We start from the raw sequence: 25,935 nt of genomic DNA on the forward strand, positions 1-25,935 counted from the left end.
TGGAAGAAATACACATTGTTCCTTTTATGGGGGAAAAAATAGAAAATCAAATAATATCCCAAATTTTTGGCACACAATTGGATATTTTTTTCCCCAATTAATTTATTTGTAAGAATATGAGGTGGAAACTTCAAATCCTGAGTTTGTCCTGTACACGTGTGCCTCCATATTTCCTGATTCCAGATCCTTAGTTAGGATCAAAGTGCTTTAAATTCAGAACATCCTTTAGTAATATGTTTATAGTATCTTAGACCATGGATCTAATTTTTTATTTTTTTATTTTGATGGCAAATCTATAATGGACTTTAACACTTAAAACTATTAAGTTATTGTGATGGTGGCATTCATAGCTGCTCTTCAGAATCACTTAAACTGGGCCCTGATGCCTGAGGTCTGTAGGCAGTAGCTCAAAACAAATAATATTTATCTTTGCAAGGCAGGATATTAAGTACACTACACAGAAACAAAGAAGTGTTTTATTTTCTTTCTCTGTAATTATATCTCACTTATAATGGATTTATAGTTTTGCTTTTTCCCCCTCAGTCCCATGACTAAAGTGTGTTTGAGCCAGACTTATTTTTCAGCTGTGTTTTGGTCTTATCTCTGTATCCCTAATGGAAGGCTTTAAGAGTTCAAGGAATAAACACATAAAACTTGGATCTAGTTCTTTCAAATGCATAGATGGCCTTTTTTAAACTTTGGCACCTGTTTATTCCTGCATATGCTATTAAAGAGTTTTGGTGCCAGATTTTTGGTTGTGAGCACTTCCATAAGGATAAGAGGATTTTAAAGCCTCATTTGCACTGTCTTACAAAACATGTGATTTCCTTTTATTTTAGCTGATGTAGGATCATACTACTGTGCAAAGGGGTGGTCCTACCTTCCTTCCACTCCTGACAGCAGCTTTCCCACACCTTCTAATGATCAGGCAGATATGTGAGCAGTTAGTTCAGCTTGTGGGACCAGCTGGAAATTGCTCCTCCTCAGGGTTATTTTTCAGTCAACTTACCCATTTATTCAGTTTATAACGTGCCCACATAAGCACTAGAGGCAGCTTGAGGCATTGCCCCAAAGTATAGCAACACAGAGTTTAAATGAATTTATAAGCTGGTCTTGATGCCACACTCTGCAACAATCTCAAGCTCTTATTTTAATGCACCAGCTTCTTTTCTCTTGCTTTCATGAAAGATGCACAATTTTTCAGGTTCAGATTGTTTACATTCTTCGTGTGTTTAAAATAATTATTAATAATCACTTATTGTTTTCGCTAGGTATATGTAAACTGGACAGGATTATCTGTGCCTCCTGCATTAACGCTGGAGTCCATACTACCTCAGATGAAAGGATGTCAAAATCAATTAAATTTTGCACTCTGCTATGTGCTAACATAATTGTAGCACTGTGCAAAAAATGCTTTGTGCATTTCTCCCGAAAGGTAAAATAGCTGAAATGTGTTTAGGTAACATCCCTACACTGAAGATTTAAGGAGTGGATGTCTGTAATTCGTGTGGAGGTAGCATTTAGTCCCTCAATTTTGAAGTGGAAATAACTTTCTGTAAAACAAAGCTTCAGTTTCCTGCATATGCTGCTACTGTTGGGTGGTCATTTCTGAAGTTGTCACTGCTTAGCCAGTCTCCTATGTTGGGATTTCTGTAGATATACTGCTCTGAAAAATTCAACTCTTTTCTTCTGGGCTTACCATTAAAGGAAAAAAAAAAGGAAGAGTTTGTCATCTTGCCTGGCTTGGAGATGTAAGAGGAAAAATTTAAAGTAGGAGTCATTAGAGTAGAAATTCTTGATTTTAGGAAAGCACATATGAAGCTTGTGCTTGCAAAGGGGTCCTGCAGTTGTAAAGGTTTGTGAAGCAAGGGTTAGGAAACCTGCATCGGTATACTGTGCAAAGAAAACTATTTGTATGCAGAACTATTCCTGGCATTAATATGAGTATAAAATCAGAATGTTTTTTTTAAGAGCTACCACGCCTGGCCTGTAGATAATTATCTATTAAAAAAATCTTTCTAATCTGGTATTATTAGACCAAAAATGGATTTATTCAGTTTGTAATTTTTTATTTTTATTTTTTTGGGAGGGCAGGAAGGGGGGTGGTGTTTGTTTTGCTCTGTGTTCTGTGTAAATAGGTGAGATATTCTCTCCTTGAAGTCCCTCAGTCTCTTCTAATTCCTTCTAATTCCAAATAAATGATTTCACTGTTTTGGAGTGTTTTTTATCTGCACAAAACCTCTCTGTACATCAGGCTGTATTTTATGTGGTTTCTTACTCAAATAAGTCAATACATGACCTCATCTCATAATCAGCCAACTATGCCACCGATGACCCAGTACTCACGGTGTAATGCTGCTGCTGTGGAAGCTCAGCCAGACTCCAGGGACGCCTCTGTAATGCATTGCTGTAGGCAGTTCTTAGGGTGGAGAGCCAAATACCTTTTTCCCTTGGTTTCATTTCCACTTTCATTTCCTTTGGGACTTCTGTTTCCTATGGAGGGTTAACCTTTCCTTCGATGGCTTTGGTGTTTGAATGATCTACCGATGGCGTGATCATTGGGTGCAATGGGAGCAAGGAGGAGTGTGTTCCTTTGTTTCGATCTCCACGCTTTTATATTTCCCTTTAGTATATTATGTGTTTGTATAGGTGTGCTGGTTTTTTTATACTGGTAACTGATCTGCAACACAAATGTGATTTCTTTAGGTGGTATTCTTCTAAGATACTTGTCAGTACTGTTTTGGTTTTCAAACTACTCACTTTATGCAATAGCAGCAGCAATATTTTAGACTTTTGCGAAATTTTGGGGAGTGTAACTGAGAATTGTCAGCTTACGTGCAGTTGAGAAGCAGCTTAATGAACTGTAAAGCTTCTGTGTTCCCTTTTTTATAAAACAAATACATTATTTGTGCGGAAGCTGTTAGAATAATTTTAAATGAACAGGCTTCTAAAACTGCCAGCAGCCTCCATCTTTAACACTAACAACTGTCTTCGAGAGAAAAATAAAATCTAATCATCAACAAGATTATTCTTGATCTTTCTTATTAAAACATCTGGATATTTTTGGCCCTATCCTACAGTGATGACATATTTAGCAGAGGAAATAAAAAATGTGCATTTTTTGTACAAGAAAGGATATCTCTGGCTTGTTTTATTTTACACATTGCATTTATGTATATCCATAACAGTATGGACATATTTTCTAAAAGGCATTTGAATCTTAAGTACAGGGGAAGCATTTCTATTTTAACTTTGCCACCAGAGTTTAAAAACAAACAAACAAACCAAAACAAAACAACCTTCATCTACTTTAAAAAAAAAAGTCACTGTTATAGGGTCAATTGACTTTCACAAATCATATTAACATCATCTTCTGTTTCCTTGATTTTCCAACAAGTCTATGCCTTTTAATGATATTTCCTTTGTGTATTGTCTCTTCTTGCAATAAAATACTTCGGGTTGGCAAGATAACAACCAAAATCTTTTCACCTGTGAATGTATTGGCTGAATGTATTGGCAGATACATTTTCTCATGGTAGGATGAAGCCAATTGAGAGCTATTGAATTTAAACATCGGTTACCATTTCACAAAGCTGTTCCACACATTGCTTCTGTGTACTCTGTGAAAAGGTTATTAGTTAACTATTTCCTCGGGGAATTCATTTGAAACATATGTCTGATTATTAATTATGCATTCTGTTTGGGGTGTTGACATTTTTTTCCCTGCATTTAATAGTATTGCCTGAAGACTTGAGAGCTACACTATAGTGTATTGTGCAACTGCTACAAGTAGCTACTGTATTGTGATGTAAACGAAGAAGTTTGATGTAAGAATACATTAACATTTTATTGATTTTATCATATGATTGAACATTAGGAGGAGTTCTCCCTTGCTCCGTTGTTTATTTTCACACTCTTCAATTTCAGAAGTTCTGTTATTGTTGGTTTATTACCCGTTTGCTGAGTAAGGCCGTCTTCTCTCTCTGCAAAATTAATTCCCATTCGCATACACAAAACTTCTGATTTTTTTGTGGTAGTGTAATGAGAAGTCCAGAAAGAAGATGCAAGGTAAAGATTCATTTAATGTATCTCATCTTGTGATCTTCAGGGAGAAAGTCACTTAGCTCTACTTGCATATTACTAATTCTTCAGTGATGTCTCACAACTTATGCCATTTATCCAGAAGAGGGAATCAGGTTCTTCACACTGAAGGGTTTAATACTTTTGCTTAGTTTGCTGTGGTGTGAGAAGAACCACAGGCTGCATGTAGAAATAATATATACAAATGAGCAACAGTGCCATGGTACAGATGCAGGGATTTTAGTTTTGTTCGTAAACAATTGCTCTCTGAACTAAGCTTAACATGAGAATTGAGTACGGATAGCCCAAATACTGACAGTAGTGAAAAATATGATCCTCTTGAAAATCAGTGTGTAGAGAAGCAATATTCACAGTAATTCCTCATTAGCATGCCTTCATGGACCCTTAGCTCTGACCTCTGCAATACTAGCGTACTTGCATTCAAGATGCGTATATATGTTAAGTGTAGGCGTACATTTTTGTCTGTGGTAAAAACAGTCTGATAGGAGGTAATGTTCTGTGATGCGTGTTTGTTTCTTGGTGGGAAGTGGATGGAGACTATTGGGATCGGGCTATCAGCAGGAGTAGTTCATGTGAAATATGTGGAAACACATGGTAAAGAAGGTTCCGTATTATTTTGTAGGTTCTGTTTATATGTTTATTTCCAGAGAAAGACCTCGTTACATCTTTAGAATATGTTGTTCTAGACATGCATGCCATCTTTCTACAACTGTAGAGCATGATTGTGCCTATAGGACAAAATTAATGCAAACGAAATAATAGACAACCTATAGTTATTTATTAGATTCCACTTCTTCTGCATTATGAAAGATCTTTTTTTTGAGTGTGACATGCTAAATATTGAATTAATTTCCAAAGGAATGTCTGCTTTTCATTTTTAAGATGGTACTGTACTTAATGCATTGTACACATCTGAAAGTGATTATGGAAATGAGGCTATGTGATTTGAGCTTCACTGCCACTTTGGTGTGCAGTGTAACTTGTGTTAAAGACCATGTTATTCAACACTTCTGCTAATAAGGACATTTTCTGTTAAGCACAATAATTATCTCATTTTAATGTTTTTTAGGAGACTTCTGTTGTAATACATATAGAAATTACATTTCAATAGTGAAAGTTGCACTGAGAGCTCCACAGTTGAATTTTTATGTTACCTTTACATCTTTTTATTTTTTTTTTAAATCTGGAAAAAGTGTGATTTATTTGAAAGCATTTTGTTCTGTTAATTGGGAAGATCCCTATCTTCATTCCCCTTATCAGTAGAGTTCTAATTCTGATATGACTGTTTTTCCAAACACTTACTAAAATGTTTTTAAGTAGCAAACAGGAAAGTAGCTGACAAAATGGGAATAAACTGTCATCTTTTCTGGTTTAGGTAGTAGAAGTACTGTTGCTGTTTGCCATCTCTCTCTTTGTTGATGCTGCTTCATGACTAGTCTCTCACATATAAACCTTTTCGCTGCTAATGGTTATCACTGGTCCAAACTGTGGCTTGGTAGTCCCTGGAGAAGAGTAGTGGTGGCTTCTTACAGTGACGTTGTGTAAATATGACCTGAACTATTGACCATCCCTGAGTTTTACTGTTAACTAATTATGATAATTGGAGAAGTTTACTAGTTAACATTGCTGAGTTATAAATTAACTTGTTAAAATACAGTGTATGAGGGACTTCAGTTGGACAGCTTGAAGGACTTAAAAGAATTGAGTTCTTAGCTTGAGACCACAGCTGGTTGGGCTGCCAGAAAGCAATTCATTTTAACCTTTGAGCTCTCTGCTTTAAATTCAGAGAAAAAATACGTTTTCATACCTTCTTTGATGTAAATAAGGAGACGTAGTCTTCTTAAGGATTTAATTTAGCTAGGCTTTTAACCATAGATTTATAATTACTGTGTAAATAATTAAAAATACTAGAGAAGTAAATGGATTTGGAAATTGAATTACCTGTTTGGTTCTTCAGGGCTTCAGACGACTAGAGGAAAATAGTATTTTATTTTGGTAAATAACCCACCTCATTGCTTTGTTGGGTAAGTTGTGCAGGAAGGCTGTAGTTAAAGCTTTAGAATCTACTGCACCAAAATATTTGCCAGAAGAATTTTTTTCCCCTGTAAAATAGTGTAAAGAAAGCATTACATTAAATCCACATTTCATGGGCATATTATGAAAGGAAACTACTTATCAATGCACATCTCCTACAAGTAGGTAGTATGCAAATACTTTATCCTATTTTCCTCACAGTAATCTTTTCCCCAGATCTTTGAATAAGTAACATAAAGTTACAATTTCATTTTTATGTGGAAACAAAAAAGAACATGCATTTATTTATTGAGTTATTTTGCCTTAAATAGTATTATAAAATACAAAACAGTGGTAGTCGCTTACTGATTTAATTACCAGTAGATGTAAGAGATACTATTTACTACAGAAAGAAGTAAAATCTCAAAGATGAAGCAGTTGTTTAGTTTCCAAGCAAGTAATACAGGACACATTTCAGAAACATAAGAAATGGTTTAATTTCATTAACTGTGGTCTAATATGTTGTGCATCCCACTCTTGGTAAACCACAGCGGCATTTACTGGCTATTGCTTCAAAGCACTACTGTTTTTCATCCATTTTCATTGGCCAAATGTGTCATAAGAGCATTAACTAAAGTCTGGAAAACAGTTCTCATGGATTTTGCTTTAATGATAAATCTAACATATAGTGCACTTGCTGATATAATCAAGTGAATGGAATTTCCAAAATCTTGACTTAATGTCTTTTAAGTATGAAGCAATAATGTTTTTATGAAGTAGCTTTTAAATGGCATTTGTTGAAGTGGAGAGCAGCTGGATTAGAAGGGTCTGTTTCTAACTGCAATCAGCAATGATCATTGTATCATATTACAATCACCCTATAAAATAGCTTGTATTTTAAGAAAAATGGGAAAAAGTGGGCATAGGAATGGAGAGAGAAGTAAGCGTTGGTCTATGTGATGCCCGAAGGGGTCTGGAATGGGTTACAGTTTGGTAATGTTGCTTCAGCTGTTTTGGTAGCAGTGTAGTTCTCAATGGAGGGAGTTCCTTATCAATTTAGCTTTTTCAGGGTTTTAAAATGTTCTGGAAATGCTGTCAATATGCATTTCTCAATTATTTGAAGATGTTGGGTTTTAATTGTAACATCTATCAGAAAAAGATTTAGCTCGAACAAAGACTAAAATCACAGAATATTTTGCAGTTCTTCCCTCCACTTCTCTGTACTACAAAATCTTATTTTTACTATTTTTGCATTTGTATACAAGGAATGTATCCCTTCATCTGCCATCTTGCTTTTGTCCCTTTCTCAGTTAATAAGTTCTTTCAACAGGGACAATAAATTCTTTTCTTACACAACATTAAATATGTTAGCAGTAGTGTGTTCTGAAATTTAGAAGTCAGTGCTGAAACTCCAACTTTAATTTAGAAAACCCTTGCATCCTTCCAGTAGTTGTGTGTGGATTCCCTTAGATATGTTGTGTCAATGGATTAACTTAAGTGCAAGCTGTTTTTATTGTTTCAGCAATAACTTGTAGTTTTCCTGTGCTAGGCAAGATACATATATTTCATTAAATTAAATTTCAAATTAAAATTTATACATATACTTCAATAAACTAAATTTCAGATAAAACAAATGTGTAGATTATTAAATTTGGAAGAAATTCTGTGTACTACTTGACTAATGAGTATGCAAAAAAAAAAAAGCATACACAAAAAAACCCCACTCATTCCTGCCATCTAGCTATATAGATAACTACATAGTTAGAATAAGATTTGCATTTTGCTATCAGCTAGCTCAAATAAGTTCACTTTACTGCCTGGAGAGGACCTTTCGTTTAAAGTGCTTCACTTCCCTGAGCTCTCTAGATAGAGGAGAAGGATCTACCACTTGATTTATTTGTCCTGGAGAGCAGTTCCACAGGATATGGGAAGGGGCTAAGGGAAGCTGTTGTCATGGTGTGCATAGATTATTTTCTAAATTGCGAAGGGTTGTCTCAGCTCAGGTCAGACCAAGATCTATACTTACAACAAGGACTAGCCGAGTTCTACATTTTGGCTGTTCAGGAAAATACAGCCTGATGTTTTGCTGGCTTCATTAGGACTTTTTATGGGGCCCTACTACTACAACAGTATTCACGACTTTACTTCCTGGTCTTTTGTCTCTTACTAGGAACATCCCCCCTGTCCAAGCACCATGCACTTGTAGTATAAAATTACAATACTCTCAGTAGAATATACAGAGCCTCCAGGAGTGTCTGAGTCCTTTGTTTTGCCAGGTGATGTGGAAGGCTTGCTTTTCAAAAGGCTCAATCCAAGTGACTTGACAATATTAAATCTGCTGCGTATCACGGCAGTCATTGTGAAATTTCGTTAATTCAGAACATTGTCCTGTAGCAGAAAGGTTAAGATTTTTCGCTGTGTTCAAGTAGAAAATTTCTTCTAGATCTGCATATATAACATCAGTGGTATAGTAGTTCTATGCTATTGTGTAGTGATTAATTTGTATATTATTAATAAAATTATTACAAAACATGACTCTTCCCTTAGCTAATGACTAAATGTTCCTTTAAGACCTTGTATTTCTCCAGGGAAGTTAATGTAAAGAAGTTGAATGCTTTTCTTTAGGTCAAACAGGAAATACCTACCAAAACCAGGATTTTTTTTCCAAATCCAGTAATCTACACATTTGTTTTCTTTTATTTGAAAACTCAAATTCAACTATTTGTCCACCTTAGCTGGCTGGGATTTTAGGCACAGTTGTAGTGTGTATATCTTAATCCGGTCCTACCCAAGAGTGTATGAATGCCTTCTGGAATAAATCAAAACAAGAAATGTAGCTGAATAAAGTTTCTGACTGATAGATCTGTTGTATAATGTCGTATTATTGTAATGCCTAGGAAAAAGCAATCCCGCTCATCCTGTCTACCTCTCACTCCCCTCCTCCTTCAAATGTCTGTCGTTGTATGGTCCATTGCATTTTATTAACACTTTTGACCTTTAATAAATCTTTTAGAAACTTTTGTTATACTTTTCTAAAGATTTCCAGAAAATTAAGGTTTTTGTCACGAGGACTACTTGTTTAGAAAAGCACAGGTTTATTTTATGGACACCTTATTAATTTGCTCTATAATTTCATTATCTTTTTTTTTTTTTTTTTCAAGAAAGGTGCTTTAGTTTTCTTCTGAAGTAGGGCCTACTGATTTCTCCCGAGCTCTTATATGATGGGAGATGAATAAGATAATTCTTTTTTTTTTTCTTTTAAATGTAGTTTGTTCCTCAATGGTATATTATGCCATTAAATTTTGATTATGTTGCCATCAAACCATCAGTCTGTTCTGCCCTATTTCATTGCTTCTTGCATCTATGGTAAGGACCCTGTCTTCAGTTTACCAGAAAAGAGTAATTAGAGTATGTTACTGAGCCAACAGTGGTGATAGTTCTGGTGGATGGTCTTGAAATGTCTTCTCTTCCTTTTTTTTAAATCATGCAATTACCTTAATGAGAAGTGGCGGTTGGGAATGAATTCCCGCTCTCGTTGTTCCCAGGTTCTGTCAAATACTGCTGTACCTAACGAAAAATGGGGTAACTTTCTCAGTGCAGGTGAATGTTCACTCTACTGATGTTTTGAATTGGTATCATCGTCCAAGCGCGTGAAATCTAGGAGAGCTGTTATTAGCATGAATGTGGAAATATCATCTTCAGAAAAGAGAGCATATAGGCAAGAATTGGTCAAATTTTGTGATTTGTTCAAAATGTTATGATTTATGATTTGGGATTGATAAACACCAAAGAGAAGCAAGCACGTGCGCATGCATAGTATTTAAATTCAATGTTTAATGGATGAAATCTGTCACAGGTCTGTCTTGGTTGTGTTCATGGTTTTTCATGTTTTTGAGGCCATTTTTAAATGCTAAAATATACACCGTACATTGAGCATTCTGGATAAATATGTGGCAAGTTGTTTTAAAGGTCTTGTTCCTTTTCCTAATTAATTTATTTTATTCTTGCTTTTGACATATGCAACTTCTTATAGGAAGCAACTTCTTATAGGAAAGTTGCATAAAATTAGGTTTACTGCTTTTACTGTTTCATTAAAATATCTTTAGCATCTGTATGACCACCTTGAATTTCTACGGATGCTGCTATCTTCCAAACATTTCTGAGAGTCATTTTATTTTTTATTTATTTATATATTTATTATATTAAAATCATGCTTTAAATTAACGAGCAAGCGAATTACAGAAAACTGTTTATTCTGCACATTTTATCAAGTGCTTTTAGATATTCACCTGTGAACTAAGCAGTTAAGAGTGAAATACATAGAGAGATAGAAAAATGCCATGTAGTTATAGTAAATGTGACAAAGTATAATATATAACTAGTAAGAAGTTTTATGATATGCTAACTATAATTGATTCCAGTGATTTGTCTGTTAAAGCCAATGCAAATAATTGTAACATCTGTCAAAAACCAACCACTAGCATGAAAACCTTTTAACATTTTGCACTTAATAAACTATTTTATACATAAACTACCTTATTGTTTATATTAAAAACTAAAAAATATTCAGTCTGTTCCAGCCATTCTAACAAAAACTTTAATAAGTAGACATTGCATAAAAATGACACAATCCAGCAGTTATTTGGTAAGGCCAGCATAATCATAAATTTACCATCCATGCTTTTCCAAAAATACTAACCCATATTGTTCTCTCTGGACCTGTTGCAGGGATGACTAATCCAGCTGCTGAGGTCTCCCTTTATGTGTTTGATGGAACACTTGGCTTGCTAGACTACAGCTGTGTGTTTATGTGCACTGCACACCTGCAGAGGCCTGACAAATAGCTGTAGTATGCAGAGTATACAAAATTACCCTGGCAGTGCTGCAAATAAGGAAGTTTCTGTTTTGAAGTCCATATGTGTGTGAGCTTGAGATGCCAGCTGGGGTATTTATGTTGCATTGCACAGATGTAAAACTGCCAACTGATTTTATACCAAATAAAGGCTAATCTTTTTATACATACTTGGTGTCAGAGTTATGAAGTGGTACATAAGAATGTTCTCACGACTTAGTTCTTTTAAAATAAAAGCTGACGTTAAAAATGCTTGAACTTGCAATATGCATAGAGGTTACAGATAAAAATGTACTGTATTTAAATAAATATCTGCTGTACCGGGGAGTCTTCAGGGTTTTATTATTAGTGATGTATACTTATTAGCTGAACATAATCAGGACTTGATTTATTGTATGCATATACACTACACTATATATCCGTTTTTTCAGGAGGTCACTTCATCTCTGTGTTGAATCCAGTTTATGGGTTCTGAAATGTGAAAGCCCAATTTATATAGCTACTTAACTTGAAAGCGTTGCTTTCCTGTTTTCAAATGTGTCTAATTTATAGCACAGTGATAATTTTTCATCAAATACAATATGGATTTTGAAAATTATCATTGTTATTAGACATTGTGAAGAATATGACTTTAAAAGTAGTATTTTTCTTCAAATACTTAAGAAATGCAAATAACACTGATTTCCTTTGTTGAAGCTGACAAATAGCACAGACGTGTCTTGATTGTTGAAAGTATTTTAGTGCTTTTTTTGATTTGTTTGTTCTGGGCTACTAAAGCACGTGAAAACGCACAGAATTTTGCTCAGGCCTACTCTATAGTAGTGCATACTTGAAACATATTTATGCTAAATGCTTAAGAACAAACATAAGGGGAGCAGCCTTGAGGTATATCACTACAGAACGTGTCCCCAAGGACTTCAGGATTTAGTTTTGCTAAATGCTGTGTACGGCTTGGAAATGACTCGCCATCATACGCAGCTCACCAGACTGGTGGAGGTTTTTTTAAACCAAAATCTTAATGCATACATGCATGTGCATTTACACTTTCCCCCTAAGACAGCAGTCTTTGGCTTCCGGAGCTTAAAGTGAAGGTTTATAAATATCCCCCAGAAGTTCAAACACTCCAGATTCACAAAGTTCAGAAATAAAACGTCCTGACTGCTAAATATCAGAGAGACACTTCAGGTGTTAGTATGAAGAGGTAATGAAGTAGACTTAAGTGGAAGGAAGAGCTGAGATGTACCCTGCAGTATTGCAGCTGCATGTCTTGTTGGCTAACAGAAAAGACTTAGTGTGCCTGTGAGATGCTTCTGCTAAAGTTGTGACTGCTGAAAACTCATCTATGTAGCAGAGAAGGTTGAGAAATAACACAGAATGCCAAAGCTGAGTGAAAAACAGAAACACTTCAAAAGAAGTTACTTCTGCTAAATGAGTATAGGAAGTCTTAATTGTTGTTACATCCTCTATTTAAGAAGCGTATTTAAGACCAAAAAAAAAACCACACAGAATTCTGCTGGTTGTGAGGAAATATGTTGCAAAGATGGTCTAGTTATTTTGTGTCAGGGCCAGCTCTCTTATAGGATATCACTTCAAACAGACTGCCGCCACTGCAGGTTGCAAACACACAATTGAAGGCTTCTAGTTCTCAGCTCATGCACAGATGTCTTTCAATAAGTTTAGCCAGTAATTTCTTCAAATTGCTCAGTTTATCAGCAGCACATGTCATCAATCCTGGTGTGGTTGCTCAAGTCAAACTACAGAATCCTTAGCTTACAGACACAGCTGCAAACAGGTGAACAGGCAGAAAGTAATTTGTGCAGCTTGGTGGCTGTCAGACAAAAGACAGACAATCTGTGTTTAAAACAGATTGCAGGCCTTGCATGAGCCAGACAAAAGGGATTTCTACAACTGCAAATAATTCCAAGGTTAACATATTTTCCTTTCTGCCATTAGGTGATTTGTTAAAATTGGAAACAATGAGCATTATAAATCTAAACAGAAACTAGAGATAAGATGAAAGAGAAAAACAGATCACTAAATAAGTTTACATCCTTCTGTTGAAAAGTATACAACTGGTATTCATATAGGCTTCTTTTTTATAAACTAAGTTGAGCTGCAATACCTATATGGATATTCAGTATAGATTGCAAATTACGGTAAGGACATCTAATTGGCAAAAGAAACAGAGCAGTTAAAAATGCATGCTCATAGTCACGTTCCTCTGTATTAAAAAGTTGACTTATTTTTTTCATTGGTAGAAGAAAATATTGTAAGCTTGTCAGTTGCCTGTACTTTGTTAGTACTTACTTTTTTGTGTGTCAAAAATTCTACCTAAATTTGGATTTCGCTCTAAGGTACTGTGAAGATTTGTCAGGATTTCATTTTAACCTATTTCCTCAGATATTGTAATGCTGGGTAGATGTATCAAGTTTTAGTGTAATAAGTATTTCAGAATTAAAACATGTTACAAACAAACTGTAGTGCTAACCTAATAATAGTAAGTTAGAAAACATATACGTCCCTAGTCACAGATATTACTTCTTCATATGCATGCATATAGAATATCTAATCCTTCCACTTCTCATGGGCTATGTAAACTTGCTTTGACCTCAAAACTTCTTCAGCAGTGTTCCATGAGGTACTAATCAAGCTAATGTAATATAGCCCTTCTTCCTGTTTAGATCAGTGAGTAAGTACTTGCGTGCAATAATACTGACGGGTAATTCTATGCTTGGTTTAAGTTGTTCTGGCAAATTTATTTTCTACATTATTTAAAACTTATCAACCTAGAGGTACATGGGTAGAAGAAGATGCAAAGACTAACCATATACTTTTAGGTAGTATCTGATTCTGTGCACAGAGGATAAATCAGTCTGCTATGCATGCTATTTGAAATGCATTGAAATCAGTATGTTTCTATGTATAATATAGCAATTTTGATTACAATGAATTCATGAGTACAATTGCATGATTCCAGTTAATTATACAAAATTGTTTACACATAAATTATTTAAATTGTTCTCTCGGAGTTCACCGTTGCTTTTCAAATGAAAGAGCAGCTGACTGAAAAAATAGTATGTTCTTTTTATTTTGTGGTCATACCTACTTTACATTCTTGAGTTTAGTATTAATTTTCTTGTAATTGAAGACCACTGTTGTTAGGCTATCGAAAGTTTATACTTTTTTTCAAAAAAACAGTACTGAATAATTCTGCAGGGATACCTTATGCTGAGGTTATGGTGAAGAATTCCTTAAATTTCTCAACTTAGATAAGACACAAGCATGTGCTTTAATATTCTGTATTATGGAAATATCTTCTTAAAATGCTTTTTGATGACAAAATGCTAACTCCAGGATTAAATTGCATCCTTAACATATATTTTGTTACAGGACTTGCCTTGCATTTGAGTTTTTTAAAGTACATATCTAAATTGGCAGTAAAATTTTTAATGTAGCATAAATTAATCACACTAGTGGAGATTTTCTATTCTTTGGCCAGGGAAGATTATAATATAATTAACTTTTCATGGTGACAGCACGTCAATTGGTTATGTGGGGTGTATGCCACGGTTTGTAGCCTGACATTGTTAGGGTGTTAGCATGTAAGTGCTTCATGCATTCACTGTGAAGGTGAGATCATCATCTTTAAAGGATGGTTTTAATTTGTGTTGCTGAATCAAGTGGATACTGTATTTAAGGAAGGGAAAAAAGTGTACTCATGCAGGTTGCTGTCTGCAGTCCAAATTGCTGATCAGAGAGTCTTTATACACATCGGTAATGTGCTGTGCAATATAAGCTGAAATATATTCCACAAGGGAGGAAAACGGAATAGGTTACATACGCTGTTCCTAAGTGCAATGAATATAAAACTCCATTACTCACTTTAAGCAGGTGCTTTTTATATGAGGCTTTAAAGAAATATAAAACTGCTGGTGAAATGATTGGTTTGTACAGACACGACTTAACTTCCAGTACTTTGACCAGATAAAGAGGCTAAAAATATTTCTACAAACATTTCTTTAATGATTTCAAGGATTAAAGGTTAATATCCTCCTGGTGTAAGAAACTGCCATTCCAGACACTAAATGTACTGTTTCTTTTTAAGCCCTCAGTAGTGGCAAAGAATATTTAAAAGAAAACAAACATTTTGGCTAAATTTAGAGCATTGTGTTTTTTAAGTTTGTATCCTAAACCATGTATATTTAAATTGCTGGGAGGAGCATGGTGATACCATAAAGAAATGCAGTGAAATACAGAAAGCAAGCTGTCATTAAATAAGAACAATATTCTACTTAGAAACAAAAATCGTCTTTAAAGAAAGTGAAATCTTGTCATCCAGGCACGTGGAAAGCTACATATGAGGGAGTAGCCCCAGGTCTTTTTGTTGTTCAAAGCAACATATATTATCTGAGAATGAAGAGAATGGAATATCTAAACTGCTCTAGATAATACCAATTATTTCAATATTACCAAGTATTCAGTAATACCAAGTATTTCAATACTTTTGTATGTAATCTGTATCATGTTTTACTTTCCCATCCTGCCTGAGTTAGTCTTCTAGGCTTTCCTACTTTTTGCAGTCAGTGTCCACAGGAGATGATGTCCATATTTTAACCACATCACTATTGGCTTTCTTCACCTAACTGAAAGATGTTAACATTCTCTTTCATTTCCATGCCAAGCAGCTCAAGAAATCAAACAGTTAATGATTATACCTTAGATGTCAGCCGTTGATTATCTTTTGTTAATACCATTACCGAACACCTATGTTCATTTGAGTTTTTATAAACCTTTGCTGTTTCCTCACTTGTAGAATTAGTGTCCATCTTCTTCCTCAATTTGTTGGCCTTTCTAGTGGTCCATAACTGTTCTGTCCAGTATGCAATTATCTCAGATTGAGTTTATGACAAATTTTAGTCATGAGATATTCTGTTTGACATCAAGCGACGGACCAGGTGTCATGTTGGGTTACTGGTAAGCTTACAACCATACGTAGGTGAGATTTAGCACTTCCTCTCTTGCATAGTAGGAATGTTACATAGCACTTTAAGGGTTGGACCTGCTCTGGTGAATGAGGCTTTTAAAGGACAAAGGAATACAAGCCCATAGGAAACCAGGCTTTATTAGTTTTGTCGTTACCAACTAGCTTATTTAAATAGATGCATGTTAAAGAAATTTGTTCTTTCACCCTATGCTTTGCTGTCCTAGAAGGCTGTACTTTTTTTTTTTTTTTTTAGTAACTAGAGAATAGGGTTGTAAAATGCAGAAATGCGGATTTTGTTCTAGAGCCTATAATACATGGCAACTTGGGGTTAGTGTGTTTGAAGATAAGGCATTTGAACTGATACTGCATTGAACTTGAACTAGTCTTAATGGAAAATCAGAATAGAAAATGCAGTTCAGGTTATGTGTGGTCAGGTTAGCATACACCCATGAGAATATGCATTTCTTGCAAATCAGTTGAAATTTCACATGACGTGTTGGACTTGACGTCACATACAGCCAAACTACTATATTTGAAAGGGATAGAAGGCACAGGTGACCGAGATGAAAGCAACTGATTGTGAGTGCATGCTTCCAACCAAAGGACGTGTTTCTGGGGATGGGAACTGTAAGCTTTTACCTCTGTCCACCAGCCTGTCTTTGTCTTTTTGGGGATCTTCAAGTATTTTGTGGTGAAAGTTTCTCAAGTTCTTGTTGCATCCTGGAAGCATTTGAGTCAATGTCATTTTAGCGTTTGTCTACTGACTGTGTATAGATATGAGTGTTGATAGAACACACTTTCTGAGAGTTAAGGATTCAGACTGACCATATTTTTGTGTTTTCTTGGAAGAAAAAAGTTATTTTAATGCATTAACTTGGGTTCTTACCATTTGTGTCAAATGATACAGTAGTATCTGAAATGCAGCTGTTGAATCCGTAGAAAGGAAAATCAATCCTTTTCTTCTTTTTGAACCTTTAGTTAGAATCACAGGAACAGTGCCACTAAAGCCACTTTAGTCTTGTGTCCTGCCCATTGTCATGTTACCACATCCTAAAATACTTGCTTCAGTTAGCTTATAGTTGGCAATGCCTGAATTACTTGAACGTTAGGAATAAAAAGGTTAAGGAGGCATTAGCCTGAAATTAAACTTCTCACAGCAGGGTTCTAGAGCTGTTTGCCATGCTATATATTTAAAGTTGAAAGGGAGATTTCCTTCTCAATTTCAATTAACAAGAACAGCAGTCAGGCTATGCATGAATTGTATTTCTATACCCTAAACTGAGGATGTTTCAGGATGGTCGTTGTCCTCTTGATAGGTCGTGGTAAGTCTGCAAATGTTTGCTGGCTGGTGCATGCACAGTGGGTAAAGGGAGTTCTGGAAGGTTTTGCAGCCCTGCGATATGTTGTCAGAAAAGTTTGTTGTTTTTTTAATTATTTTTTACTTATTTTTTATTCCTTTTATTTGCTGTTAAGTTCTTCTATGAGCAAAATTAAGGAATTACTTTATGTGACTTAAGGCAGATTATCAGTGATACAGAGGTGCTTCTGACCTAGAGTGCCTCACTCAATATGTTATTCCTAATATTCTGTCATCTCCCTAATGTTGAAGTTCAGTCTTTGAATCACAGGTTTGTTATTTCTCTCGCAATTTTGAAGCAGGATTTTAGGAAAATAGGAAAGTATCTGCATTAGAGCAGATGGGGAGCTATATGAAGGCCATTGTGTAGAGTCTCGAAACTGAAATATAGCAGCAGGGTTTTGCCAGATTTCAGTGACTCTTCTTGTAGGTGAAATGCTGTTGTTCTTTAGCAATTTTTTGCAATATATTAATCTCCATTACTAAATTGTGTCCTGTCATTTATTGGTCCTGTGCATCCCTGGGAGCTTCCTAAGGCCTGTGCCATCGCTGGGAAAGACCTGTGCTGTTTAGTGTGAGCTTAAGTGTGATATCCTGCTTGGGCCTGTTCCTAGGTTACCTTATGAGGGAGACACTTCAAAATGTCTAATACCTGTATTTTTTAGGACAGGTTTCTTTCAGATATGGTACTGTGGCAGAAGCACAGGCAGTAGAAAAGCTGTCCAAATCACCAGACATTAGAAACAAGTCTATCAGACTCCTCTTGTTCCCTGTTAACTCTAGGGAGATGTAGGGATAAAATAAATTCTTAGAATATCGGTACGTCTACTGATTGGCACTATTATGAGAAAATAAATAATTATATTAATCAGAATAGCACTAATATTGCCAATTAAAGTTCAGTTAAGAAAAAAATAGATCTGTCCAGTGACACTGGCTTAAAATAAGATGTCTGAATTGCTGTGTTTCGAAGAAGAGAGAAAATAGTTTTGAGTGTGTACATTAAGACTGCAAAATGTGGTCTGCAGATTATGATGACAAATTAAAAAGTGGAATTGTGAACACAGTAAAGATGTTTGAGGAGTTTTAATCACAAATATATAGTTTTCCCACAGAAAATAAAAAAAAAAAAGACAAAGTTTTTGTAACCTGACTTCTGCATTTTAGAAAATTTCTTTTTCTGTTTATTCCAACTAAAAAGAACATACACCAAAAACACAACAAGAAAACACACCCAGTGTTTTCTTGTCTGGTGTTCTGTTCAAGGAAACAACAAAAAATGTTTAAATTCCCATGCTGCTGCTGTCTTGCTGCGATGAAGAACATGGAAGCCCATGTTCCCCTAACGCTTTGAACGTGACAAGCAGCACTGACACCAGCTAGAGCTGGTCTTCATGGCTTTAGCTATGTTTGTACTGCAGGTAGGAAGGAACAAAGTTTGTTTTTAACATCGAGTTCCTCACAAAAGCCATCTCTAACCTAGTTCAGTACAGACTTTCTGAAGTCCTCATTGAGGGCCCTGCTTAAGCAGGGGCTGAACTTAACACAAATGAGTGTCTTCCATGAAAAAGTGGGGTTTCTGTGATGATTTAATGTATTTATTAGCTGTTTTGTATTAGTCATGTGAACTTAAATAAAAGTTTCTGTGAAAATAGTTGGAACTTCTTTTTGATTCCAGTAAGACCTAGGCCTAAATGTTATTTCATTTGGTTAATAGTTATTTGCTTTTATTCATGTATTGATCTTTTTACTCAGTTTGAAATCATTTTGACATGTATGTGACAGTCTTTTACTATATCATGTTGCCAAACCATAGTTTATTGGTACTTAATGCTTTAAATATTGCAATTTTTCCTTCTGAGGCCATAACCTAAATATGGGGAGAACTCATGTGGAGCTGCCTCTAGAAGTTTTAGTCATGCCTTATTCATTTCCTATTTCATATTTTGCAGTTCTCTCTTTTATGATCTTTCTAAAGAATTATTTATTATATTTCAGGGATTTGGGGGCACATGGTCCTGACTCTTGTCCTAAGAATCAGTAACATACCTCTTTTGCTGGTTTCTTGTCTTTTCTATTGATCGCTTCAGATTTTCTCTTGGTTTTCCTCCAATCGTTGCAAATTCCTTTTATTACAAATGGATTGGTAAAAGACACATAGGCTATTAGTGAAAATCACTAATTAGATAATTTTTTAAACAGATCTTAAATTATTGCTCAGAATTGTCATCTTTGTCAGCAGAAGTCTGGGCTGATCTATAAAGACACGATTGTGTTCAGTCTTCAGGTATTTTGTTCCGTCCGGCTTGCACATAGAATGTCACCCAATGCAGGGACTTGGGGTAGGGGTTTGGGTAAGTGAGGACCAAAGCTCTTATCAAAAGAGCTCTTATCAAAAATATGTGAATACCTGCTTTTAAAGTGTGTGAGAACATTCCCCAGTGACATGATGCTTCTGTGCATGTTTCTAGAACAAAAGGACCCTTTAGATTTTAAGTTAGAAAACCTTTCTGTGGATTTTTGAGTTCTGCAGCATGGAAAGAAGAGCTTTTTAGGCCTTTGGTGGTGTGTTTCTGTGTGAGATATTCTGATATGGCTAAAGCAGATGATGTTTGATCACCAAGTACCAACGTGGTTAGATATTGGGAAGGTAAGGTGGCTTTTATTGCAAGCAGTTTTACAGTGGGCAAGATATTTCTAGTACAGAAGTCACACAGGTAGAAAATTTTCATTGTTGTTTGGAAGTAGCCTTGGGTTGTATTTGGTAGAGGCAGGTATGCATATCTCCCTGTCTCCATAAAGTCTTTGTTTATCATGTTCCTGATGAAAATAATAAATGAACTAAGGAAAACATGAAATGCACTGAAAAATAGACATGGTTGCTGTGTTCCCCATTTTTTGACTACACTGAACAGAAAACTTAAGTAAATCATGGTGCTGTTTTTTTAAAGTGTGATTCCAGAAGAGCAACTACAGCATAAATACTACACCGTTGTCGTGGACCTCAAAAATAAGCCTTTCTCATGCTTAATTTTCAGGATCTTCCATGAAACTGAATTTAGATAATGTTACTGTTTGCAATAAGAGATTTGGTTTACCTGCTTCCTCTTTGAATTCATGCTCAATGTCATAGTTAAAAAAATAAATAAAATAAATGTGGAATGTTTATCTCCATACTAAATTCGAGTTTGAAGGTAGATACTTGGTGCATTTCTTATCTAGGAATATTAACATATTCCTGCTGAAACAATTTCTTGAGAAGACTTCCAGAAAGTTTATAAGTGCTACAGGGGAGGGGAGCCCTACTCTTCACTCATTTAAACGTTTATTTTCTGAAAAAAGTATTTAAGGAACATTTTAGCTGTGTATACAATTGTTGAGACTTTGAGTATAATGATATTGTCATTATGGAAGAGATAATGAGGAGGATATTTGGGAAGAATTGAAGGTGGAGGGTTGGAAACTACAGATGGCCAGAGGCCAGATAGGTAGGAAAAAAGTCTTCTTACTTCTCTGTGGGATGGCTTGCCAATTTGACAAGTTCTGTGAAGGGTGGTTCATCGTTTACCCCAGATTTTCTGCAGTTGAAGAAAATGTACTGTTTCCCTATTTTAAACCTATTCTTTATAAATGGTTCACCAAAAATACCTTGTTTTTTTGTGCTTTGAAAATGAGATTGGAAACTTGGCAAGGGGAATCACCTTAGGGTCAGGTGGATTTTTGTCTTTGTGATGAAAGTCTAGGTAGCCATCCAAAGTTTTGTATTCTTTACTGCATGCTCTGCATAGGATTTTAACATTCAGTAGATGGGTTTTCTGAGTATCCTTCAGCCTAGAGCTGTGAAAGCTGAGCAGAATTAATTTTTCTTGTAACTTCACTTGGATTACTGTGGTGTGCCTTGGTTATCAGGTGTAAAAACAGAGCAGGATGATGATGCCATTTGATGTCAAAACGATGTAGAAAAGGGGAGATGTGAATGTGCTATGTCACAATAGTTGCCTATGTTCTTTTCAGAGTTGAAATTTGCTGGGAAAGTATTCATCCTATCCCTCTAACAGGTGTTCTGAAAATAAATATCTCATTACTCAGTTACTTCTTCATCATGTGCATTAAAGTGTAGTCGTTAGTCACATAATAGTTAATTATATGAGCACGTATTAAGGGTTTGTGGGTTTCTTCAAGGCCAAGCCATTCAGCATTCCTAGCTTCCCGTTGTTATCCCTAACTTCTGGCTGGGTGAAAATGCCCTGGCTACTTTAAGCTGTGCTTTGTGGTTGTTGGGAATATGCTGATGGTTTAGGTGACAGGGCAAATATACACCCAGATTCTCATGAAGATTATAGAACGTCTCTAATTATTCTTCTGTATCTTGCTAAAATCCAACAAGTCCAGAAGTTAGTTGGTAAAGGAATAGGAGTGATCAGAGACAAATAGGTAGCACAGTCACATGAAACCCTTTTTCTTGTTCTCGGATGTGATACTAAAGCAGAGTTCTAGTTATGCATGTAACTAACATGGAAAGTTTTAGCCTTAGTACCTACAGGTTGTCCCTGGTAATTCATCTAGAAGCAGACTTCATGATGGAAAATACTTAGGTTTAAAAGTACTTAATCTTCCATGGTGAATTGAGAGGAATGTATCAGACATCTCAGCTTGTATTTTGAGGCAAAGAAGAGCTGATGAGACATGGATATAGCATGAAGCTACCAGTTCAGAGAAGACATGAAAAATTAGGGTCAAATCGTGAACTCCAAATTGTTCTGCTTCGAGTGTACTCTTGGCTGCTACTGACAGTATTTTATTATCTTTGCTTTGGGATAGGCAGAAGACAGGAAAAAGAAATATTTGTTTTTTTCAACACAATGGACTGTGTTTGCAGGTGTGTAGGAAGTACGAGGAGGTAGAGCCAAGGCTAGGAAATGCCTAAAGACAACTACCTGCTTTTGACAAATTCATGCATCGTTTCTGATATAAAACCTTGGATGAAAGGGGATTTTCAGCTTTAAAAAAGGCTTGCCCCAGGCAAGATTGTGTACGAGGGTGTTTTCAGGAGACTAAAACTGGTGGCTCATCTTTTAGACTGAAAGCTGATGGGGTGTTACAGTGCCAGACATACAAATGGGTTGCAGCGAGCATTCTTTGAGCCTGAAAACTTCCTGCATCACACGTTAGGAGAAGGCTGGACACACCTTGACCACAGAAAACAGGTTAAATTTTGATAAGAAATTATGTGTAGAACCAACTTCCCTGTGTCAGTCTGTTATGCGTGTCCCTTTGTATGCTGTTTCTCTTCCTACCTTGGAAATTATTTTTTTTATTCAAAATTTATTTTAATGTCTCTCCAGAACAAAAAATATACGTAAAAAAAATTTACATCCAGAACGTAAATATATGGCACAGATATCCAGCAAGAAGTCTGGTTACTGAATGATTTTATGTGTACTACCAAATACATTTTGATGTTTAGGAACTGGAATAGGCACAGTGAACTAGGCCCAATTATCAGATTTAATCCTGATTTTTTTTTGGTTTGTTTCCTACCAATTTTAGGAATTTTTCTTTACTAGGGAAAGGTTGAGGTTGTTATTTTGGTGACATCTTTGAGAGATTGTAAAAAACTAATGAATTCATTCTTTAGAGCATGTATTATTTAATGTGTTCAACTGTCTTGACATACATATCAAAATGCTTTTTAATTTTTTATCTGATATTCTGTAATACTTTCCTTGCATAATCATAGAATTTGTTCCAAAATCCATGTTACATATGTAAGGGGATGGTTCTGTAATTACACGAATACTTGCATAATTAAGAAGGTCTTGCCAATTTTTACTGATTCCAAATTCCCACTTACTTTTGCATGGGGGAAAAAATAGTAAAAGTGGTAACTTCTGTTAGTTTTTCCTTTCATGCTACTTACAGGTGTTGAAACTATTTCTTTCTCATTTGTGAGTAAATTTATGTATTTTCTTTTTTTCCGATAGGTAGCTCTGTGCAGAATAGGAGGGCTGGCTTACTTTCTACATGGCACAGGGCTGTTTTGTAAGCTGCCCTCTAGATTGCTGCCAACATATCTCAGTCCTGACTTGTAACATCCCCTGCTGCTGCAGTTCTAGGCAGCTCTTCAGAAGTGCCTGCCAATGCAGTGGTTTGTTCCAAAGCGTGTGGTGGTTTTCTGGTGTGCACAAATAGGGGCTGAGCAAAGACCACCAGAACTTATTTCCACTTGTGACCTAAGGCGAGGTTTGAACTCTAGTTTCCGACAGAAAACGGCAAGCGTGTTGGCCTTCTGTGCTCTTCAGCTGCATGGATTTAATGCTTTCACGTTGCTACTGAGTCAAATGTTATTGTCTAAATGTAAGCTGAAAACACTTAGTCATTTTAAAGTCCCGAAATGAAAGGGTCATAATAAAAACATGAAAGTGAATAGTTGAGGTGGCACTTTTAAACTGAAAACAAAAGTGTATGTATGTGTATATATACATATTTATTATTCCAGTGTCTAAGTGGCCTTGTGTGTTTTTCTCTCTGTATCTACATATAGTTTATGTATGACTTGTTTGTATTAAAAAATCTGTATACAGTGTTCTCTCACTTCCAGTTAAAAACTGCGAATCACAACAAAAATGCTATAAGAACATCTAAGGTAGATAATTAAAGTATAATTAAGTTTAAATGCCTTGGTGAAGGAATATAAAAATATTTAAATTCAACAGGCTAGTACATTTGCAGTTTTCTTTTATTAGGTGTGAAATCTAAGAATCCCCTGCCAACTCTTGAGGGCTCAATCCAGAATGTTGAATTGAAGTACTGCAGCACATCATTGGTCAAATGTGCCTCTGGGACCGTGGGATCAATAAAAATTTGTGCCAAAGCCCCAGGTATGTGCAGCTGGACCATGTAAAACTTTATTGCCTGTATAGGAGAATTGGCCTTGCTTTTTACAAGGAGAGTTACTGAAACAAGAATTTACTCATTGTTCCTATGAACCAGAGAGGGGTTTTTGTATTATTTTTTTTAAAAAATTATTATTATTATTATTATTATTATTATTATTATTATTATTATTAAGTGTGCCAGAGGGTGATCCAGCCTGGACTTAGTATATCCAATGTTGACACTGAATGAAAAAAATAAAGATTTTACTTTTTTCTTCTGAGATAAAAATGAATCCTAAAGCACTGAAGAAACTGGAGTAGAACTGCATTTTCATATTACACCGGATATTTGCATTTTGCTTTATTTAGTAGTCTAATGTTGTGTTCTGTTAATTTTTTTAATGTCTCATTTCCCATAAATGGTACAAGTATTTCACTTGAGAAGTTTTTGAGGGTTCTGTGATAAATTTATTTTCTCTAACATTTTTTTAAAAGTATACAGCTACTTTTGAAATCAGTGTCTATGATCTTTATATATATATATATATATATATCAGGCAGCTAGTGTTAAGAGCACTAAAAATGGAGTATATTTAACTCTGAATTGAGCTTATGATGATATTTTAAGATACTTTTTTATAAAGTTGGGATGGAAATTACTATCTTAAAGAGAATTGATTACTTTATATGAAATCCTCCTGGATGTGAAGACATTTACAAGATAACGTTAAGGAAGTTTTTTAATAGTTTATAAGTGGTTGATCTTTCTATTTCCTTTTTTAATTCTGTACTTACAACGTTAATAGATACCCTCTTTGGACTAGTGAATTTTTATAAGTTGGAAAATTATCTTGTTACAATAAAAGCTGAAGAAGTCTAACCTTTATCTTAGGTGATGGTGGAAAAGAGAAGCTGATTCCTTTAATTCAAGGGCCTTCTGACACCAGAGACTTACACAGCAGTAAATGGCTGAATGAGAGTAGAAAGCCAGAATCTCTCCTAGCTCCAGATTTGGTAGCCTTTACAATCCAAATTCCACAGTATATGGACTACTGCCATAATTCTGGTAAGTGCAAAACTCTTGTTAAGTTGGTATCGCATTACATTTACCTATCCAATGTAATTTTCAAAAGAGGGGCTTGATATAAAGTGTGCCAAATGCCAAAGTATCTTTTTCACATACTGCACACATAATAACTTTAGCTCACTATGAGACAAAAACTTAAAACAGCATTTTGATCTATGTCCTCTTCAGTAAGAAAAGCTTCATTGACTTTGGTTGCCTTTTAAATGAATTATGCAGGACCTTTTGTAATCATTTTTATTTTTTGGGCAGGATTGATACTGAAAATACTTTATTCTTTCTTTCCTCCATCTAATAATTTGAGCTTCTCATACTGAAGTTGATATAATACATTGAAATTGATGCACATAAATTTACAGGATAATTTAGAATTTAATTAAGAATTAATTTATCATAAAAATTAATGAAAAAGTAATTTTTAAGATGCTTGTGGGTATACATTTGACTGTTAAATTTGGTGTTGTAGTGGATATATAAATGAGAAACAAGTTAATATTTTCCAGAGATCTGGTTGGATAAATTTAAAGATGTTGACTTTGTGGACATAAATAATCTTATCAAACATTCTTATGATTTCTCTAGGCTTTAAACATAACATTGTTCTGTTTCAAGCAACACTGACAATTTGAAATCTGTCTAGTTTAAAATAACTATAATATAGCTTGT

At 35.2% G+C, this 25,935-nt stretch overlaps 1 protein-coding gene across 1 annotated transcript in view; it reads left to right on the forward strand.

Moving 5' to 3' along the window:
• The window catches only part of VPS13B (vacuolar protein sorting 13 homolog B), a 476,457-nt gene that overhangs the window by 124,553 nt on the left and 325,969 nt on the right, over positions 1–25,935 (forward strand). The window contains exons 18-19 of the mRNA XM_035546369.2: positions 24,054–24,188; positions 25,078–25,251. Coding sequence (XP_035402262.1) covers positions 24,054–24,188; positions 25,078–25,251 — 309 coding nt within the window. The remainder of the gene's footprint in view (positions 1–24,053; positions 24,189–25,077; positions 25,252–25,935) is intronic.

The sequence above is a fragment of the Cygnus atratus genome, chromosome 2 (assembly GCF_013377495.2).
Source record: "Cygnus atratus isolate AKBS03 ecotype Queensland, Australia chromosome 2, CAtr_DNAZoo_HiC_assembly, whole genome shotgun sequence".
Classification (NCBI taxonomy): domain Eukaryota; kingdom Metazoa; phylum Chordata; class Aves; order Anseriformes; family Anatidae; genus Cygnus; species Cygnus atratus.